General features: G+C 49.5%; 1 protein-coding gene and 1 pseudogene across 1 annotated transcript; one reads left to right on the top strand and one right to left on the bottom strand.

Annotated features, from left to right (window-relative positions):
• The first annotated feature begins 1,056 nt into the window (after nt 1–1,056).
• Nucleotides 1,057–6,516, top strand: LOC119324005 (clathrin interactor EPSIN 2-like). The gene is made up of 14 exons (XM_037597722.1): nt 1,057–1,229; nt 1,647–1,775; nt 1,874–1,925; nt 2,098–2,177; nt 2,259–2,337; nt 2,431–2,514; nt 2,628–2,773; nt 2,877–3,185; nt 3,324–3,365; nt 3,449–3,544; nt 3,623–3,831; nt 4,041–4,240; nt 4,635–5,502; nt 5,600–6,516. The coding sequence occupies exons 2-14, from the start codon at nt 1,741–1,743 to the stop codon at nt 6,154–6,156; spliced, it is 2,757 nt and encodes a 918-aa protein (XP_037453619.1). The 5' UTR covers nt 1,057–1,229; nt 1,647–1,740; the 3' UTR covers nt 6,157–6,516.
• Nucleotides 6,517–6,622: 106 nt separating this feature from the next.
• Nucleotides 6,623–7,968, bottom strand: LOC119326640 (annotated as a pseudogene).
• Between the last annotated feature and the right edge of the window lie 12,487 nt (nt 7,969–20,455).

Raw genomic sequence — 20,455 nt, 5'->3', positions numbered from 1 at the left:
ATAGCGAATCGTGCGGATCTATTCTTAACGTCTAGTCGACTGTAATTTAGCTTTCTCGTTTAGAAAAACAATTTATATGTGTGCTTTCTCTTTCGCAGGTCCCGATTATATTATATTTTACCGTGCCAGAAAAATGCGGAAAGTTGATCGAGAGAAAAAAACAGAAAAACAGGAACTTCTCGCGGGAGAAGTGGATCGAGAGAAAAACGGGAAATAGCGAATCGTGCGGATCTATTCTTAACATCCAGTCGACTGTAATTTAACTTTCTCGTTTAGAAAAACAATTTATATGTGTGTTTTCTTTTTCGCAGGTCCCGATTATATTATACAAGCGAGACACAGAGAAAAATACTATTCCTGCTTTGTCCATGTCCATTTCCATTTACAATACTCCAGCTCATCCTCACTTTCACTTCCACGCCCAAAAATAAACATACAACGAGCATGAACCGGCGAATCAACCTGTGGTTGAGTTGGTTAGGTGTACAGTGATATCTTCAACCCATCAGAGTTCAAATCCTGGTGCTCGCATTATTCCTGAATTTATTTCAGGATCTCCGGCGATGCGCTTTCAGTGGGAGGAGACGTTCCCGTCGACGACGAGGCGCCTACGGTGACTTCGTAAATCTCAAGATGATATGCCGGCTCAGTCTCTCGGAGGTGCTCATAGGGGTAGGATGTGCGTGTGTGCGTTCATATGGATGAGTGTATGTGCGTGTGTATATGAGCGCTTGTATCTGTACTGATGCTAAAAAAACGAGCATGAACCGTACCAGATTAGTAGATTTTTTTTTTAAGAAGCGCGCAACTGATCACGCGTCGGCGTCGCCAACCCGCTGTCCGGTTCACCCATTTTCGAATTAAAGAAATCGATTAATTAGCCGAGCACCAGCACCAGCACAGCACAGCAGCCAGCAGCAAAGGCGAAAGGCAGGCAGCACAAAAGAAACGAGATTATTATTCTTCCCGCACCTCCCCTCGCACCCGCCTACCCTCCGTAGCGAGCCAGCGACAGCTCAGGGAGACGAGACGAGAGGAAAGCGCCCCCGCCCCGCCCCCGTTCCTCGCTCTCTCGCGGACCTCCCACCCTCCTCGCGCCCTCCTCGCGCCCGCGCGTGGAATCCCCTTTGACTCGCAGCTTCCCCCGCCGACGCCCGCCAGCCGCGCCTGCCGGCGGGCCGCCTCGCGTCGGCCCGATCCGCCGCCGCTCGTCCCGCCTCCTCACTCAGGTCCGTCCAGCTGCTCCTCCTCCTCCCACCAGTACTGCCTCTGCTTGCTCGCGATTGCCGCCCGATCCGCGCCTGCTGCCGCTCGGGGCCGGGGAATGGCCGGATCTCCGCGCGGGGGACCGGGGGCCCTGTCGGCGGCGCCCGCTAGATCTGGGGGCGGCCGCGCCGTACGGACGCGGCGAGTTTTCGAGTTCACGCGGATCTCCTGCCCGTCTCCGCTGTCGGGTGCCGCGCCCGCTTTTCGTGCCGGATTCCCCCCTGCTGCTCTGTTCGGCTGTTGTTAGGATCGTTCGCTGTTTCGAGCTTGCTTCGCGGCGATGCTATGCCTGTCCGCTACGCTTCATTTGGCAATCGGAGTCGAAATGGTAGCGTCTGGGTAGGTGGCGGCTTGGATCTCACCAGCAACTGATTGTGCAGGTCTCCTTCCGAGGAGGAGGACTAGGAGGAGCAGGAGGAGGAGGGGAGGCCTGCTGGGTGCGCGCAGGAGGCTAGCTAGATTCGGCAGGGCGCCATGAAGAAAGTGTTCGACCAGACTGTCCGGGACCTGTACGTGACCTCCATGCCATCTGTCTCTGTTCACTCGAGAGAGACTTGTTTCGTTTGCCAATAATAGTATTTATTCGTTCTTGTCTTTCTCCTTGCAGGAAACGCGGGGTGAATAAAAAGGTCCTCAAGGTGCCTGGCACGGAACAGAAGGTGAGGAGATCTCAGGCCCTCTTTCATGCACAACAGCACAAGCATGTGTTACGCATGCTGTTGCCAAGTTCGTCTGATTGCTCACTGCATACATCCAGTTGCTATGAAGCATAATCTTAGTATGAGTCTGCTCTTGTATATTAACCCGTTCCACGCAAACGACCTGAAACAGATACTTGATGCCACAAGCAACGAGCCATGGGGCCCGCATGGATCCCTCCTGGCGGAGATCGCCCAAGCAACACATAACTAGTACGCCTTCTGCCATTCGGTTGCCGCTTTGCCGAACAGGGCCCTGCTTTCCTGGTTCTAATGTGCTTATCGTGTTTGCAGTCATGAGTATCAGATGATAATGAATATCGTGTGGAAGAGGGTCAGTGATACTGGTAAAAATTGGCGGCATGTGTACAAGGTATGGTCTTCTCTGCAAACGCGAGTGGATGGGGACTAATCTTGATAATGCGTTGGACAGCTGAATCTGATGCTGTATTTTGCTCTTGTGTAGGGATTGATTGTCCTGGATTACCTGGTAGCACATGGAACCGAGCGAGTTATTGATGACATAAGGGAGCATTCTTATCAGATATCGGTAATGCTATCAATCCTCTACTTCCTGCTTCATCAAGAGCCACACAAGCATCTCATCTTATGTTCCTCTATCATACTTGCTTGATGCTCTAATAAGTATAATAGGAATTGCAGGCACTAGCTGACTTCCAGTATATCGATTCTAGTGGGAGAGATCAAGGTAGCAATGTCCGACGGAAATCCCAGAGCCTCGTTAGTTTAGTTAATGATAAGGAAAGGATACTGGAAGTTAGGCAGAAAGCACTTGCTACCAGAGACAAGTGAGTGTAACTTCGTACTATGTTTGCTTCAAATATCCGATCGGCACATACTGTGTCGTAGACATGTTTGTCGTGCTGATTAGTTTTCTGTGTTCCTTTATAGGTATCGGAGTGCATTTGCCACAAGTGGACCACACAGGAGTCCGGGTGGATATGACAATGACCGCGATCGCTACGAAGGAGGTAGATATGATAACAGGAATGGCTATGGGAGGGAACGAGACGGATATAGAGATGATGACAGATACAGTGGCGCTGGAGATACACCCAATAGGGATGGAGATCGTTATTCTAGGGATTCTAATGAACGCAACAGGGAAGATGAATACAACAGAGGAAGTAATAGCAACCCTGAGTATGCAGAAGGATCAGGCCGTAGGAGCTACGGGGATGAGGAGGCTTATTCATCCCGGTCCGTTTCATCGCTTGTTTCGATCTAACATTCTTAAGCGCTGATTATAGGATGGTCAACCGATGATTTTCAAGACTGTTTTTGTGTATTACTAATATAGTGCCCCTTATGTTAAACATCCTCCTGTTTCTGTTGCAGTGGTCGTGGCAGCAACGCTGATGCACCTACTCAGGATGAGAGGTAAAAATGTAGTGTTGTTGAGTTCTTACCTTTTAGCTTGCCCTTTTGTAGCTAGCCGTCTTAAGTTCTACCTGCTTTAACAGGCCTATTGAGCGGAAGGCTTCTAACCAGCAGATTGCTTCACCACCAAGCTACGAAGATGTTGCAGGAGATACCCAGGACAACCATCATGATGAAAGGTGACGATTCTATCCTAAAATTTATAATCTGTTGATAGAATAATGAAATCGGAAATCTGAGCCATCCATCCATTTCAGAAATGGAGGGAGTGTGCCTGCTGCACCAAAGGCATCTTCTCCCTCTGTACCTAGAACAAGCTTTCCCCCAGCCCCAGGGCAGGTGAATGGTGTTCATGATAAGCCTGTCGAGGTTGTAGCTCCACAACCACCTGCTCCTGCTGCACAACCACCTGCTCCTGCTGAACCGAATGGTTTTGATGAGTTTGATCCACGTGGATCAGTACCAGGTATAGTTTTGTACTCTTTTAGCAGTCAATGTGCTCATGACTAAACCAAAGTCATGGAAAATAGCAAATGATTTTTTGTTCTGTTTCTTTATAAACTGTACAAGAAGAACAGCTGCATGGAAGAATTTTGACTAACTGGCATGTTGCTGTTATAAATTTGTTTTGGTGATTACTAAATACTATTTTCTTTCTTATATCTATCCTTTCAGATGCTTCACCTCCGGTGAATACCTCACCGATAATGAACAGCTTTGAGATGGATTTGTTTGGGTCAGATCCTATTGGTGCGCTGGCTTTGGTTTCTGTTCCTCAGCCGACTGACGTCCCAAGTGTCGAGCCATCAGCAAGTTCAGGTTTTGAAACGGTTAGTTTTATGGGCATGCCACCTGCTTCTACCGGGTTCAGTGAGGTATGAATCTGTTGAACTTACTGCCATTTGCATAGATTAGCGCCGATGATAATGGGGATAAGATACAATTTAGACCGCACTGTTTCTTTAATTCTAGTGTTACTAGTTTACTTAAAGTAATTTAAATTGCCTTACAATTCCTTGAAATTTGACATACTGGATAAGTTAAGCACTAGTAAGGTAAAAATATTACTCAACATAGTTGTTAAAATGTATTTATCCTTTGTGCATCTGGAGTAATGTTGGCTAAATTTCGGCCAGTATAACTTTTCTGAATTAAACGTGAAGTGACGTCCTTTTGTGATGGAATGACTGTTGTGTTCTGTTTTAATATAGTCATAATAGCCAACGCAGGCAGACATTCAGCTTTTTCTCTTGTATTTAAATATTGTAGGCAATTGATGCTTCAAATCCTTTTGGAGATCCTACTCCTTTCAAGGCAGTTCAAGAAGAGAATCATGCACCTTCTCAGACAAATGCGACCCCGGCTGGTTCATTCCAGGCCACAGGAGCTGGTGCAGATGTAAATCCTTTCCAGCCTGCTTCATCCACTAGCTTTGGTTTTGAAGATACTCTCGGCGATCTCAGTTTTGCATCCAATGCCGCACCTGGACAACAGGATATTTTTGGAAGCACCACCTCCTTACCTTCGGGGGTTTCACATGCAAATCCGTCCCAACAGGCACCCCCTGCTTATGCTCCCTCCCAGGCATCTCAGCCTATCACTCATGCTGCTCCCATGTTTGCTCAGCCACAAGCATACCCTGCAGCCACGAACCCATCATCATTTTCTCAGGCTGCTGCGCCATCATTTGCTCCTCCACAGCTACCTCAACATGCTGCACCATCATTTGCTCCTCCACAGGCACCTCAACATGCAGCTCCCAATCTACCATCAGGCCCATCAAACTTTTATATGCAACCGGCTTCACAGAATGGAGCACCACCATCCTATGTTCCTCCACAGTCTTCTCATCTTCCACCTCAACATGCACCTCAGCAAAGCTTCCTCCCACAAACTGCCGCACCAGCACCACAGGCACCATCAATTTCTCGAGGGGCATCTCAGCCTTTTGGTGCTCCAAATTCAGTGCCATCTGGTGCCAGCACTCCTCTGCAGTCAAGTTTATCAGCTCCCCCAGAAACACTAATTTCAGCTTTGCAAGTTAGTCAGACCCAGCCAGTGAAGAAATTTGAGCCCAAATCCACAGTTTGGTCTGATACATTGACCCGGGGTCTTGTCGATTTCAACATTTCTGGCGGTAAGTGGCTTGTCTATGCGCCCTGGCTGCCTATTTCTCCAGTGTCCACATTCTGTTCTTGTGTGTTCTGACCTAATTGTATGTTGTTCTTTTACAGCAAAAACCAATCCACATGCAGATATTGGAGTGGACTTTGATTCAATCAACCGCAAGGATAAAAGGCAAGATAAGAAGATCTCTCAAGCACCTGTAGTATCTACGATCACCATGGGCAAGGCAATGGGATCTGGCTCTGGCATTGGTCGAGCTGGTGCGAGTGCCGTTGCACCCCCTCCCAACCCAATGGGTGCCGGGCGGGGTGTCGGTATTGGTGGTCCTGGTTATGGTGGCGGAATGGGAATGAACCGACCAATGGGGATGGGAATGGGAATGAACCAACAACCCATGGGAATGGGGATGGGGATGGGCCAGCAACCGATGGGGATGAACCAACAACAGATGGGAATGGGCATGGGGATGAACCAACAACAGATGGGAATGGGAATGGGGATGAACCAACAACAGATGGGAATGGGGATGGGGATGGGCATGAACCAGGGGATGGGGATGCGGCCTCCTCAGATGGGGATGGCTCCCGGCGGCATGCCGGGCGCTGGCTACAACCAGATGGGCGCTGGATATGGCGGGCAGCAGCCATACGGCGGGTACAGGTGAGATTACACAGCGGTGGATCGGGTTTGAGAAAACAGTTTAGCAGGCTTTCGGATTTTGCTCACCTGGGTTTCCCTTATGTATGATTGATTTCTTTTGTTGGGGGGGTATAATTTTTATCACTATTCTTTTTTCCTATCCATCCATCCATGTTGGATATACTGTACCTACTGAAATGTATCGACATGGCACTGCCACAACTGCCGCGTTGTGTTTGGATGCAAAGCCCACATGATATTACAAGCTTGGTTGGTTGTAGTTGTATAATTCTCTATAGGCTACTCTTTGTCACCAAACATAAGTTATTTGTTTCAGCGTTCTTGCTGGATAGGCAATAAAAGGATGTACTGCCATTTTGTTGAATTTTTTGTTCTTATTCGCGCCATTTGAATAACATTTGTTATCATAGATAGATTGGTTCTTGATGAAACAACACTGAAACTTGCGGAAAGAAGAGTCTGATAAAAATCTAGAGTTTTGAGAGGCCCGATGTGCAGCAGTTCCGGAAGGCATCCATGTCGCGGCGGAAGAGGGAAACGTAGGTGTCCACGCTGCCGCCGCCGACGAAAGATGGCACGAGGAAGGCCACGCCCTCCACCGGCACGTAGCTGGGCATGAAGAGGAAGGGCCGGCCGCCGCCCAGGTCCAGGTCGTAGAACGGGAGCCGCACCCAGCTGTTCACCTCGACGTTCGGGCTCAGCACCATGTCCGCCGCGTCGGCCGTCGGCACCAGCCGCTCCTCCTCCACGGCCCCGGAGCAGGCGAAGTCGATGAAGGACCTGTAGTAGGCGTCGTCGACCCGCGCAACTGCCCGGCCGATGAGCTCCGCCGCGTGTCCCGGCGGCATGTCTTGAGCTCCCGCGCGGTGGCCGTGGGCCGCGTGTCCCGGCGGCATGTCCATGAGCTCCCGCGCGGTGGCCGTGGGCCGCGCCCAGAGCACCACGTTGCCGGTGTACCCGTCCGGCACCGGCGGGCTCATCCGCCTTCGCCCGTCCACTCCGATGAGCAGGGCGGTGGCGTCACGCCCGTCGAGCCCGCGCGCCCGCGTCACTGCACGGTGCTGTACTGCGTCCCGGCCGACGACGCCCGCGCCTTCAGCTTCGCGATGCGCTCCGTGCTGAAGTGCACCCTCTCTACCACCACCACCTCCTCCTCGCCGCCGCCGCCGCCGGCGTAGTCGTCCTTGCGGGCGCCGTATGGCTTGAACTCGACGCGGCAGTGCTCGTGCTCGATCTTAGGCGGGCCGCGCGGCGCGAAGAAGGACAGCCGGTCGTGCACCGGGGCGGGGTCGACGGGGGCGCCGCGCGTGGCCTGGCCCCACGCGAGGATGAAGTTGCAGAACCCGCGGCCGTCGGCGACGGTGTGGTGCACGGTCAGGCCGACGACGAGGGGCCCGCACGCGAACCGCGTGGCCTGGACGAGCATCAGCTCGTCGCCGCCGCTCGGGTGCAGGCTCAGCGCCGCGGGGGTGGGCCGCAGCGGCATGACGCTGCCGAGCGCCACGCCGGCCGTCGCCTCGACGAACCGCGCGCCGGCGTCGTTGAGGAGGATGGCGCGGCGGCTGCCGTCGGCGTCCCGGGCGAGCCGCCCGGCGAACTCGCGGTACTCGACGAGGGCCCTGGCCAGCCCGGCCTCGAGGACGCCGTTGGGCGGGGCCGGCGGGTGGAAGGCGTAGATGACGGAGACCTGCGTGTCCAAGTTGGCCTTGTCGAACACTGAGAGCGGGACGACGTTCGCCGTGAACGGAGGAGCCGCCGGGCGGTGGCCGCCATAGTCAGGCTTGATGGACTTGGATGACTGCACCGTGATCTTCATACGGCGCGTAGCTCAATGTACGAAGCTAAGAAAAATGTTGCACGCATGTACACGAGGAAGATGGGATGAACAAAACTAGCGCGAGCGCAAGCAAATATAAGAGCATCATCTTTTTTTTTTGAGACAATATAAGAGCATCATCTACAGCCACGTGCCCCAAACCAACGTCCGGGTGGACGGCTCGGTCACTGGCCAGTCATAAAAATTCGACCCAAACAGACGCCACAAACATCTGGGCTGACCGGCATGGCCCATATCCAGCCCAAATATGGGGCGTCTGAGCGCGTCGCCACGTCAGACCCGACGACCCTACAACACCTCAAATTGCATCAAATCCGCCGTCTCACCCTACCAGATCATTTGTTCTCTGCTGTTTTCTTCCTCCGTGGTGTCAGTCTCGCCGCTTCCCAATAAAGGAAATATGCCCTAGAGGCAATAATAAAATTGTTATTTTATATTTTCTTATTTCATGATAAATGTTTATTGTTCATGCTAGAATTGTATTACGTGCCCCTAGTAAGTCTCTACTAGACTAGCTCGTTGATCAAAGATGGTTAAGTTTCCTAACTATAGACATGTGTTGTCATTTGATAAACGGGATCACATCATTAGGAAAATGATGTGACGGACAAGACTAATTCATTAGCTTAGCATTATGATCGTTCAATTTTATTACTATTGCTTTCTTCATGTCAAATACATATTCCTTCGACTATGAGATTATGCAACTCCCGGATATCGGAGGAATGCCTTGTGTGCTATCAAACGTCTCAACGTAACTGAGTGATTATAAAGATGCTCTACAGGTATTTTCGAAGTTGTTTATTGGGTTGGCATAGATCGAGATTAGGATTTGTCACTCCGAGTATCGAAGAGGTATCTCTGGGCCCTCTCGGTAATACACATCATAAGAAGCCTTGCAAGCAAAGTGACTAATGAGTTAGTTGCAGGACGATGTACTACAGAACGAGTAAAGAGACTTGCAGGTAACGAGATTGAACTAGGTATGAAGATACCGACGATCGAATCTCGGGCAAGTAACACACCGATGACAAAGGGAATAACGTATGTTATCATAATGGTTCGACCGATAAAGATCTTTGTAGAATATGTGGGAGCTAATATGAGCATCTAGGTTCCGTTGTTGGTTATTGACCAGAGAGGTATCTCGGTCAAGTCTACATAGTTTTTGAACCCATAGGGTCCGCACGCTTAACGTTCGATGACGATATTGTATTATATGAGTTATGTGATTTGGTGACCGAATGTTGTTCGAAGTCCCGGATGAGATCACGGACATGACGAGGAGTCTCGAAATGGCCGAGAGGTAAAGATTAATATATAGGACGATGGTATTCGGACACCGGAAGTGTTCCGGTTACATATCGGGTCACCGGAAAGGAGTTTCGGGCAACCCCGACAAAGATATGTGCTTAATGGGCCGAGGGAGGGACATACCGGCCTACAAAGGGCTGGTGCGCCCCTTTCCCTGGCCGCAGGCTTTAGAGGAAGGAAAGGAGGGGGTGCCACCTCTTCCTGCATTTCCTCCTTGGTGGGAGAAAGGAAAGTGGGGGGGGGGGGGGCACCTCCTCCTTCCTTCCCCTCATCGCCAAAAGAAGGAAAAAGGGGGCACAAGCCTAGGGCAGGAGCCCAAGTAGGATCCTTCCTACTTGGGGCGCCCCTAGGGCTGCTCCCTCTCCCTCCCACCTATATATATGAGGGACGGAGGTGCCTAGAACACAACATCGACATCTGTTAGCCGTGTGCGGCGCCCCCCTCCACAGATTACACTCTCGGTCATATTCTCGCGGTGCTTAGGCGAAGCCCTATGCGGATAACTTCACCATCACCGTCATCACACCCTCATGTTGACGAAACTCATCCCCTTCCTTGACACTTTGCTGGATCAAGAGTTTGAGGGACGTCATTGAGCCGAACGTGTACAGAAATCGGAGGTGCCGTACGTTCGGTGCTTGATTGGTCGGAACGAGAAGAAGTGTAACTACATCAACCTTGTTGTCAAACGCTTCCGCTTTTGGTCTACAAGGGTACATAGACACACTCTCCCCCTCTCGTTGCTATGCATCTCCTAGATACATCTTGCGTGAGCGTAGGAATATTTTTGAAATTTTATGCTACGTTCCTAACAGTGGCATCCGAGCCAGGTCTATGCTTAGATGATATGCACGAGTAGAACACAAAGAGTTATGGGTGGTGATCGTCATGCTGCTTACCACCAATGTCTTATTTTGATTCGGCGATATTGTTGGATGAAGCCACTAGAAAAAAAGACACATCCATGACATTTTGGGTCGAATGCAAATTATTTCTGTCATACTTATGACACTTCTATGACGATAATTGTGACAAAACCCGGTATCATCATAGATGTGGTGGGATCCTACTTCTATGACAAAAAATCATGACAGAAAATAGGCTTTTCATCCTGGGCGGGCCGGATACACAGCTGCATGAGATTCTTTGGGCCGTCCATGACGGAAAAAACCGTGGTAGAAGCGAGGGCGAAGAAAATATCGGGGTGTTCCCGGTTACGGTGGGTGGTCGGGGCCAAGCGATGCACGGAGGTTTGCGCGTTTCTCTCGTACATGCACGCGCGTGGGTGCGAGGCATTGGGCTCTAACTGAACCCGAGCGAGGCGTTCACCTATTGAACCCGAGCGATTGCACTGCAGGCTACACGTTACTGAACCCGAGCGATTGATCGATGGTTGTTAACTAAACCCGATCGAGCGATTCCTTCGCTACTGCTGCTAACTGAAGCCGATCGATACTGCCTCTGGATGATTGCCGGGGACGCCGTCTTTTCGCCCAACACCAAGATTAGAGTGGTGAGGGACGGGATAGCTGTCGGCTCCAAAAATCTCCATCTGATAGTAGCTAAAGTCATCAAGAGTGTAAGGGCACTTTTGTCCCTAAGTAGTTTTGGTGATTGATGACAATGCCTTTGCGGACTAATCGTGTGTATTGAGCTTTTCAGATTCATCACGACTAAACACAAGACGGTTTGATGCCCCTCGAAGATTATTGAAGACGGCGTTTGTCTACGGTTCGGTTCGGTGGAGTTGAGTCGTAGGAGAGCCGTACTATTAAGAGGGGGTCCGCTTTGGAAAGGTTTGGGTGGAATCTCACGTACACATTCCATTTTGCACCGCCTTTCCTTGAGCTCCTTGGAGAGTTCCTCCGTCTCACCGTGTCTCTTTGAAATGAAGGCCTCGGTCTTGCTCTTCTCAGGCTAGTGGTAGTACTGCTCTTTTGAGCGGTACTACCGCAGGAGCCAGCGGTAGTACCAGGCTCCTGCACGGTAGTACCGTAGGCTCCCACGATAGTACCGCTCATCCGAGCGGTAGTACCGCGAGCTATGGTCTGGCACCGCTCTCTAGCGGTGGTAGGCGCGGATGTAATTTTTTACATCCGCACCCTCCACGATAGTACCGCAACCTCGGCCGCGGTAGTTCCGTGTCAGATTTGTGCACAACATTTTCTCAGCGGAGGTAGTCACGGATGTAATTTTTTACATCTGTGCCTATCAGGCCTGGCCCGTGTCTGCCTTGCGGAAGTACCGCATGGGGCCATGGTAGTACCACTCCTGCGGATCTACTACGCCCTGTCGGTGCTCCTTTTTGCCTGGTCAGGTCTCTGTCGTGCTCGCGGTAGTACCGCGGTCCACCATGGTAGTACCGCACGCCAATGCGGTAGTACCGCGCCTGTGTAGCGGTAGTTCCGTGGGCCGCGGGCTGAGTGGTGGGCAACGGTTGGAATTGTCCCCCACTATAAAAGGGGGGGGGGGTCTTCTTCTCCAAGAAGACTCACCTCTTCTAACCCTAAACTCCATTGTTGCTCCAAGCTCCATTTTCGCCCGATCTCTCTCCCTAGCCAATCAAACTTGTTGATTTGCTCGGGATTGGGTGACAAGGGCCCGATCTACACTTCCACCAAGAGATATTCGATTCCCCCCACTTATCCCTAGTGGATCTTGTTACTCTTGGGTGTTTGAGCACCCTAGACGGTTGAGGTCACCTCGAAGCCATACTCCATTGTGGTGAAGCCTCGTGGTGTTGTTGGGAGCCTCCAAGTGTTGTGGAGATTGCCCCAACCTTGTTTGTAAAGGTTCGGTCGCCGCCTTCAAGGACACCAATAGTGGAATCACGACATCTCGCATTGTGTGAGGGCGTGAGGAGATTACGGTGGCCCTAGTGGCTTCTTGGGGAGCATTGTGCCTCCACACCGCTCTAACGGAAACGTACTTCCCTTTAAAAGGAAGGAACTTCGGTAACACATCCTCGTCTCCACCGGCTCCACTCTTGGTTATTTCGTGCCTTTACTTTTGCAAGCTTACTTGTATTGCATCTATTGCTTGCTTGTGTGCTAGTTGTCATTGCATCATATAGGTTGTCCATATAGTTGCATATCTAGACAACCTATTTTATTGCAAGGTTTGAATTGTTAAAGAAAAGCTTAAAAATTGTTAGTTGCCTATTCACCCCCCTCTAGTCAACCATATCGATCCTTTCAATTGGTATCAGAGCCTCGTCTCTTTATTAAGGACTTTTACCGTCCCAAGAGTATGGTTGATAGCACAGACGGTGCGGAGGAGCACTCCGGTGTGAATCCTATCTCGTCTACGGCCGATGGGGGAACCTCGGTCTCTCGTGAGGAATTCAATGCGGCTCTAGACACATTGAAAGACTCCATGATGACCAAGGTTGAAAGCATGCTTACTAAATTTCTTGAAGGGCTTAAACTGTCCACCTCGCCGATGAAAGTGGGTGATCCCACTAAAAAGGTGACAGATGCTACCTCCGACAAGGGGGAAGCTAACAGTGAAAAGAGTCCTTCTACTAGTGGTAGAAATGGCACCGGCATCTTTGCCCATGTGGAACCTCCAATTTATTGAGGACCGATTCCCTCTACTCATTTAAATCATGCCGGTCCTCCTCCTAAGATTGTAAAAAATGAGGATTTTGATTCTTGGGTGTATCGTTTCAAGCGCCATTTAAAACATGTGAATACTAACCTTTGGAGAATCATTGAAGAAGGTTTCTATCCACATGACCCAAACAACTTCACCCCTCGAGAAGCCGTGGATAATCAATTCAATGAGAGTGCTCTCTTCATCATCCAAGATGCAATCCTTCCCGAAGATCTCCCTCACCTTCGACCTCATGCCATGGCCAAAGACACGTGGCAATGCGTTGTGTCTCTTTATCGAGGAAGTGCTAGCATTCAATGCTCCAACTATGAAGTGGTACAAGATGAAGCCGATGAGTTTGCAATGAAAGAAGATGAAGAACCCCGTGAGCTCTTTCGAAGAGTGACCAAACTCGCGGTCTCACTACGAGATCATGGGAGCAAGGACACGGATGACAATTGGATCAAGCGCAAGTTCCTCAAGGCCATGATGCCCTACAACAAGGCCATGTCCTCCGTCATTCGTCAAAGACCGGACTTTCACTCCATGACCTCGAGTGAAGTGTTGGATGAGTTCGTTGCAATGAGCATTTTGGACAAGACCGCCGACAATGCGGTGCTCCGTTCCCAAAGGGTAAAGAAGCCCAACCTTGCTTTGAAGGCCAAGGTTAGTATGGAAGAAGAGGAAGAAGAGGAAGATGAGGAAGATGAGGAGAGAAACCCCGAAGACACCAAATATGATTATCATGAGCACATGGCCCTTGCTTCAAGACAATTTTGGAGCAAGAAGAATACAAGACCCAACTTCAACAAGAACAACTCAAGTGGCATCAAGGGCAAGCAACGAGTTAGAACTTGCTTCATTTGTGGCAATGTGAGCCATTTCGTTGCGGATTGTCCCTACGAGAAGCGGGAAGACAATGGTGGCAAGTTCATCCGAAAAGACAAAGCCAAGTCCTTCCCCAACAAGAACAACTTCGACAAGAAGACTCCTACTCGTGGGTTGGTGGTTCAAGAAGAATACCATGAGGATGACGATGATGATGAAAATGGAGAAGCGATGGCCATGGCGTCTGTTGCCATTGCTACTACTCCCCGGGTGTCTCTCTTTGATTCACCCAACGAGAACATCACCGCCAAGTGCCTCATGGCTAAAGCTTCCAACAAGGTAACCCCCAACATCAAAACCACCATCATTACTAATCCCTCCTTGGATGATTTCATTGATGAACATGATGGGTCTAATGAGGAAGTGAATGAATTTGTGTCTTTTATGAGTAAGCTCAAGGGAAAATCCAAGAAGCATTTTGTTGCTCTCCTGGAACAACTTGGTGAGGCCAATGACATGATCGAGGCTCACGAAGAAACCATCTCTAAGATGGAAGGTCATAGTCGTGACTATGCCGATGAGATATCGGATCTCTCTAATGCTCTTGAGGAAGAGCATGTGCATCGTTTGACTTTTGAGGAGTCATACAACGATGACCATGCTAAGTTAAAGAAAGATCTTGATCATGCTCTTGTCGTGTGTCGTCCGAAAAGGCTAAACTTGGGGTTGATCATGCTAGACTCAAAGAGGAGTTTGAGATACTTGACAAGGCCCACAAGGTCTTGAAGGGTGCTCACGCTAACCTCAAGGAGTCTCATGCTCAACTTCAAATTAAGCTAACCAAGGAAAAGGCCACCTTCCCTCATATGGTATTAATTGATAATGCATGTGCTACTAACCCGTGTTGTGAGCATGTGCATCTTGTGGAGGAGAATGCCAAGTTAAAGGATCAACTTGAGAAAGGACTTGTAACTTGCATTCAAGGTGAGAAGAATCTCAACGACCTTTTGAGTAATCGAAAGGAAGTTGTGGCCAAGAAGGGAATTGGGTTTGCCCCCAAGTCCAAGAACAAGAAGAAGAACGACAAGACCCATCGTCCTCCTCCTCTCACGCAAGCTTTTGTGAAAGAGGGAGAGGGGGCTCCTATGGGAGAGGAAGGAAAAAGTGAAGGGGGTTGATGTCAAAACGGGCAAAACCATCTCCTCCAACAAAGCCGGCGACTTTAACCCGTCATATGTGTTGTGCCGTGCTAGTGATGGACATGTTTATGCTAAATTTGTTGGTTCTCCTTATGAGTACATTGAATGGTCTATTTGGGTTCCTAAGACCCTTGTTACTAACATCAAAGGACCCATTACTAGAAGGATACCTAAAATAAGGCATTGATCTCTTGTAGGTGTTTGCTTCCGGTGGGGGATCATGGTTGCTCGATAGTGGAGCAACAAATCATATGATCGGAAGCAAGGACTTGGTGGTGGACATGCAAAAGATTCCATCTATGCCCTCCAATGTCGAGTGGGGTGATGCCCCACATTCTAAGGTATTGGGTCTTGGCAAGGTTGTCATTTCTCATGATCTAACGATCGAGAAAGTCATGCTTGTTGAGTCCCTTGCATACAATTTACTTTCCGTTCATCAACTTGCACTCATGGGCTTTGCCACTTTCTTTGACATTGATACCGTGGCCCTCTTGTGGAGCAAGACTCTTAAAGTAGCCTTTGTTGGGCATGTCGAGAACGGTCTCTATGTGATAAACTTTTCGGAGCGACCCACTAAGACTGCGACATGCCTAATGGCTAAAGTTGACGTGGGATGGCTTTGGCATCACCGTTTAGCCCATGTCAATATGAGATCTTTGCAAAGCCTTCTCAAGGGGGACCATGTTCGTGGACTAACAAATGTTAGTTTTGCCAAAGATCGTGCTTGTAGTGCTTGTATTGAAGGAAAGCTTCATGAGAAGGCTCACCCTCCCACGACCATCATCTACCCGAAGAGACCCTTGGAGCTCCTTCACATGGATCTCTTTGGGCCTCCATCTTTTGATAGTCTTGGAGGTAGAAAGTATTGCTTGGTGATTGTGGATGATTATTCAAGATACACTTGGGTATACTTCTTCAAGAGGAAAAGTGAGACTCAACAAACCGTCATCGACTTTGCAAATGAAGCTCAATGTCAACATAATGCAAAGATCTTGACAATAAGGAGTGACAACGGCGCCGAGTTCAAGAACTACACCTTGGATGAGTTTCTTAGTGATGAGGGGATCAAGCATCGATACGCTGCACCATATACCCCTCAACAAAATGGTGTTGCGGAGAGGAAGAACCGGACGTTGATGGATGCGGCAAGGACTATGATGGCGGAGTTCAAGTCTCCATACAACTTTTGGGCCGAAGCCATCAACACAGCATGTCATGCATCCAATCGGCTCTATCTCCACAAAGGTTGAATAAGACTCCTTATGAGATACTCACCGGCAACAAGCCCAATCTCAAGTACTTCCGGGTGTTTGGGTGTAAGTGTTTCATTCTCAAGAAAGGTGTTCGTTTGTCTAAATTTGAGGCTAGAGCATATGAGGGCATATTTGTTGGTTATGCTACAAACTCTCATGCTTACCGTGTTCTCAACAAGTCCACCGGACTCATTGAGGAGACGTGTAACGTGGAGTTTGACGAAAATAACGGCTCCCGAGTGGAGCAAAGCGGTACTTGTGATGTAGGTGATGAAATTCCTCCCCAAGCCATAAGAAGAATGGGTATTGGTCACATTCTACCCATTGAGGAACCCCTTGTGGCCGAAGGAGAAGGACAATGCTCCACTCAAGTGGAGCCTTCACCTACTCAAGACCCACATGCTTCCGAAGAACAAAGTGAAGGCCCTCAACCTCGTGAACAAGACCAAGGGCAAGATCAATCTCAAGGTGGTGGTGAACCTCCAATTGATGCCCAAGGTCAAGTTCTTCCCCTCGAGCGAGTTCAAGATCATGAGCAAGCTCAAGATCAAGAACAAGCTCAAGACGGCGCTCAAGATAATCAAGTTAACCCTCCTCCTTCCACATCCGAGGAGGAATTAGAGCGTCGTGCCGTGAAGATTGCTTCCAAACTCACCACCAAAGGCCATCTCATGGAGAATGTGGTTGGAAGCCTAAGAAAGGGGGTAAGCACTCGTAGACAATTAACAAACTATTGTGAACATCACGCGTTTGTCTCTTGTGTTGAACCCCAAAAGGTCTATGAGGCGCTCGAAGACTCGGATTGGCTCAATGCCATGCATGAAGAACTCAATAACTTCGAGTACAACAAGGTGTGGAGGTTGGTGCCAAGGCCATCGGGGAACCACAACGTCATTGGAACCAAGTGGATTTCCAAGAACAAGCAAGATGCTCATGGGAACATCATTCGCAACAAGGCAAGATTGGTAGCACAAGGCTACTCCCAAGTCGAGGGTATCGACTACGGTGAAACCTTTGCTCCCGTTGCTCGCCTTGAATCCATTCGTTTGTTGATTGCTTATGCTTCCCATCACAACTTTAAGTTGCAACAAATGGATGTGAAAAGTGCTTTTCTTAATGGTCCTATTAATGAGTTGGTCTATGTCAAGCAACCCCCCGGGTTCGAGGATCCCTACTTCCCGGATCATGTGTATCAACTCGATAAGGCACTCTATGGCCTTAAACAAGCCCCACGTGCATGGTATGATCACCTTACCGAGTTGCTACAAGATAGTGGATTTGAGGTGGGGCAAATCGATCCCATTCTTTTTACTAAGAAGGTTAAAGGGGAGTTGTTTGTATGCCAACTATATGTTGATGATATTATTTTTGGTTCCCCTAACAAAGCTTTCAATGAGGAATTTGCCGCTCTCATGACCTCCAAGTTCAAGATGTTTTCGATGGGAGAGTTGAAGTTCTTCCTTGGTTTTGATATCAAACAAACAAGAGAAGGAACCTTCATCAACCAAGCCAAGTATACTCAAGATATGCTAAAAAGATTCAAGCTAAGTGATGTCAAGCCGGCTTCTACTCCAATGCCTACCAAGTGCCAACTTGACATTGATCCCAATGGTAAAGCGGTGGATCAAAAGGTATATTGCTCCATGACTGGCTCCTTGCTTTACCTTTGTGAATCTAGACCGGATATCATGTTGAGTGTGGGAATGTGTGCATGGTTTCAAGCCGCACCAAAGGAAAGCCATTTTGGGGCAGTCAAGCGAATCTTTCGATATTTGGCTCATACCCCAAACTTTGGCCTTTGGTACCCAAGAGGAGAAAACTTCAAGCTTGAAGGATTTACGGATTCCGATTGGGTGGGAGACAAAGTGGATAGGAAGTCCACTTCTGGAGGATGCCAATTTCTTGGTTGCTCTTTGGTGAGTTGGTCTTCCAAGAAGCAAAGTTGTGTGTCTCTCTCGTCCACCGAAGCGGAATATGTGGCGGCCGGTAGTTGTCGTGCACAACTCTTATGGATGAGGCAAACTTTAAAGGAATACGGTGAATTGCCTCTTTGGTGTGACAATGAAAGTGCCATCAAGATTTCTCTCAACCCGGTGCAACATTTCAAGACGAAGCATATTGAGATTCGGTATCACTTCATCCGGGATCACATTAGGTGAGGGGAGATCAAGCTCAAGTATGTCAACACTCATGATAACCTTGCAGATATTTTCACGAAGCCCTTGGATGAAGCAAGATTTCGCGAGTTAAGGCATGAGCTAAATATCATTGATTCGAGCAATGTTGCTTGAACCCTTGCACACCCCACCATACTCAACTTGTTATCTAGTTTAGGTGTAGGCATAGACATAGGGGGAGTGTTGTTCTCTCAATGAACTCTCCCTCCCCCCATTATGCATAAATCGATCATCTCTTTCACATTAGCCATTTTTGATGGTACTTGTGCTTCAAAGACGAGTTTTGGTCATGGGCCCAAGGATAATTCTTCGCGGTGCCATACCAATTGACTCAAACATAGGTGGCTCCGGACACCGCTCTCCTCACGGAGAAGGTGTGTCTTGTAGTTGGTCTCGTTCGTCATGTGTGTTCGTCTCTTAGTTGTTTGGTGTCTCTTCCGGAGTAGTTTTTTTGCCTTTTTCTCTCTTTTCTCTTGTGTGTTCTTCACTTTGTTGGATTTACGGTACTATCGTGGTGAGCCACGGTATTACCGCAGGAGTTGGTGGTTCTGTGTTTTGTGCGTGGCCCTCCAGGGGCACGGTACTACTGCTACCTCCGCGGCAGTAATTTTTTACTACCGCTGAACGAGCGGTACTACCGCCCAGCGTGCGGTACTTCTGCCCGGGCGGTACTACCACGATGACCCGCGGTACTTCCGTGCCCCCGCGAGCGGGTGGGGGTTAAGAGCGGGACAGGAGGAGTTCTAACTCCCCCATACCCATTCATCTCTATTCCCCACCCTGTCTCTCTCTCCTGACCAAGAACGGCATCGGAGGCCTTCGCCGGATCTCCGTCTCCAGCCGCTCTCTATGGATTCCGACCGGTGGGATCATTCCCCACCTCGCCCTCTTGCCATGGACCCAGGTTTTTCCCCAAGTGCCTCTTCTTTTTGTCCTTCCTTGTGCTTCTAGGTTTTGGGGAGATGCATGTGGTGTTCTTGAGATTTTTGGCTAAATCTGTGCAAGTGGGATTAGTTGTAGAATGGTAGTGTTGTCCCATGCTCTTTGGATTGTCAAATTAGTTCCGTTTGATCACCGGAGTAGTCGTGCGGAGGTTCCAGATCCAGATCCGCATCCTCTGTGGCGGTTTTTCAAACCGTGCGGTACTACCGCTCCACCTGGAGCGGTACTACTGCAGCCTCACCTGGATCTGGCGCTCAGCGGTACTTCCGCACCTCGGTGCGGTACTACCGCTTGGCGTCCGGAAGTAAAAAATTACTTCCGCCCCAAGCACAGTACCACCGTGCTATCCCAGCACGGTACTACCGCGGCTGGAGCGGATGTAATTTATTACTTCCGCAACCCTGCCCGGTACCACCGTAGATTCATCCTGCGCTCATTTGTTTCGTCCAAATTGCATGTTTTGTGTTTCTCTCCATTTGATTTTGATCCGTTTTGTTCCCATGCGTGTCTTTCTATCTTTGTGTCTAGGTGGTGGCTCCGGTTTTGCTCGTCGCTCGAATCCCAGTCGAGACAGAGGGTCAAAGCGTCTGCGCAACCCAGATGATGTTCCAGAGGGGTCCTCTGCTGCTCCCCAATGCCGGACCAAGACCACCGCCAACAAACAGAAGGAGCCCGTCACGGGCATGGATGTGATGCCCCAGGCCGAGTTCGTCATTCGAAGGAAGCTCAATCCCTATGTGAATCCCCGGGCTAGCACACGAGGCAATGAACTCTTCTGGAACAAGCAGCAGAATCTGATATACATGGATGTGATCAAGGCCAAGCAGAATCACTATGTTGAAGTTCACTACATTGACATGCATCATATGAGGCAGGACAAGCACCGTGAGTACTTTGGAGAGGCCTTGGATCTAGTCGAGCAGTTCACCATTGAGCACTTGCTCACCTTCCACAAGGACTTTGATCCTGAGATCATCGCACAGTTCTTTGCTTCCGTCCATTTCGACATTGATGTTGCAAGGACCATGACTTGGATGACTAATGGTCGCCGTTTGTCTGCTACTTGGAAGGAGTTCATGGAGTTGCTTAGCGTTCCAGATGAAGGGCTCGACACGCTAGTTGGAGTTTGCCCTCATGCTAACTCTGACTCTGCGAACAA

Source organism: Triticum dicoccoides, chromosome 6B (assembly GCF_002162155.2).
Source record: "Triticum dicoccoides isolate Atlit2015 ecotype Zavitan chromosome 6B, WEW_v2.0, whole genome shotgun sequence".
In the NCBI taxonomy this organism is placed as follows: Eukaryota; Viridiplantae; Streptophyta; class Magnoliopsida; order Poales; family Poaceae; genus Triticum; species Triticum dicoccoides.
The sequence above is the reverse complement of the archived record's forward strand: the minus strand, read 5'-3'. Positions and strand labels throughout refer to the sequence as shown.

Bases quoted from the DNA above. Each gene is read 5' to 3' on its own strand.
- LOC119324005 (XM_037597722.1), top strand. From the start codon at position 1,741: ATGAAGAAAGTGTTCGACCAGACTGTCCGGGACCT. The intron at 2,338-2,430 runs GTATGGTCTTCT...GCTCTTGTGTAG, and splicing joins ATTGGCGGCATGTGTACAAG to GGATTGATTGTCCTGGATTA. The intron at 4,241-4,634 runs GTATGAATCTGT...TAAATATTGTAG, and splicing joins CTTCTACCGGGTTCAGTGAG to GCAATTGATGCTTCAAATCC.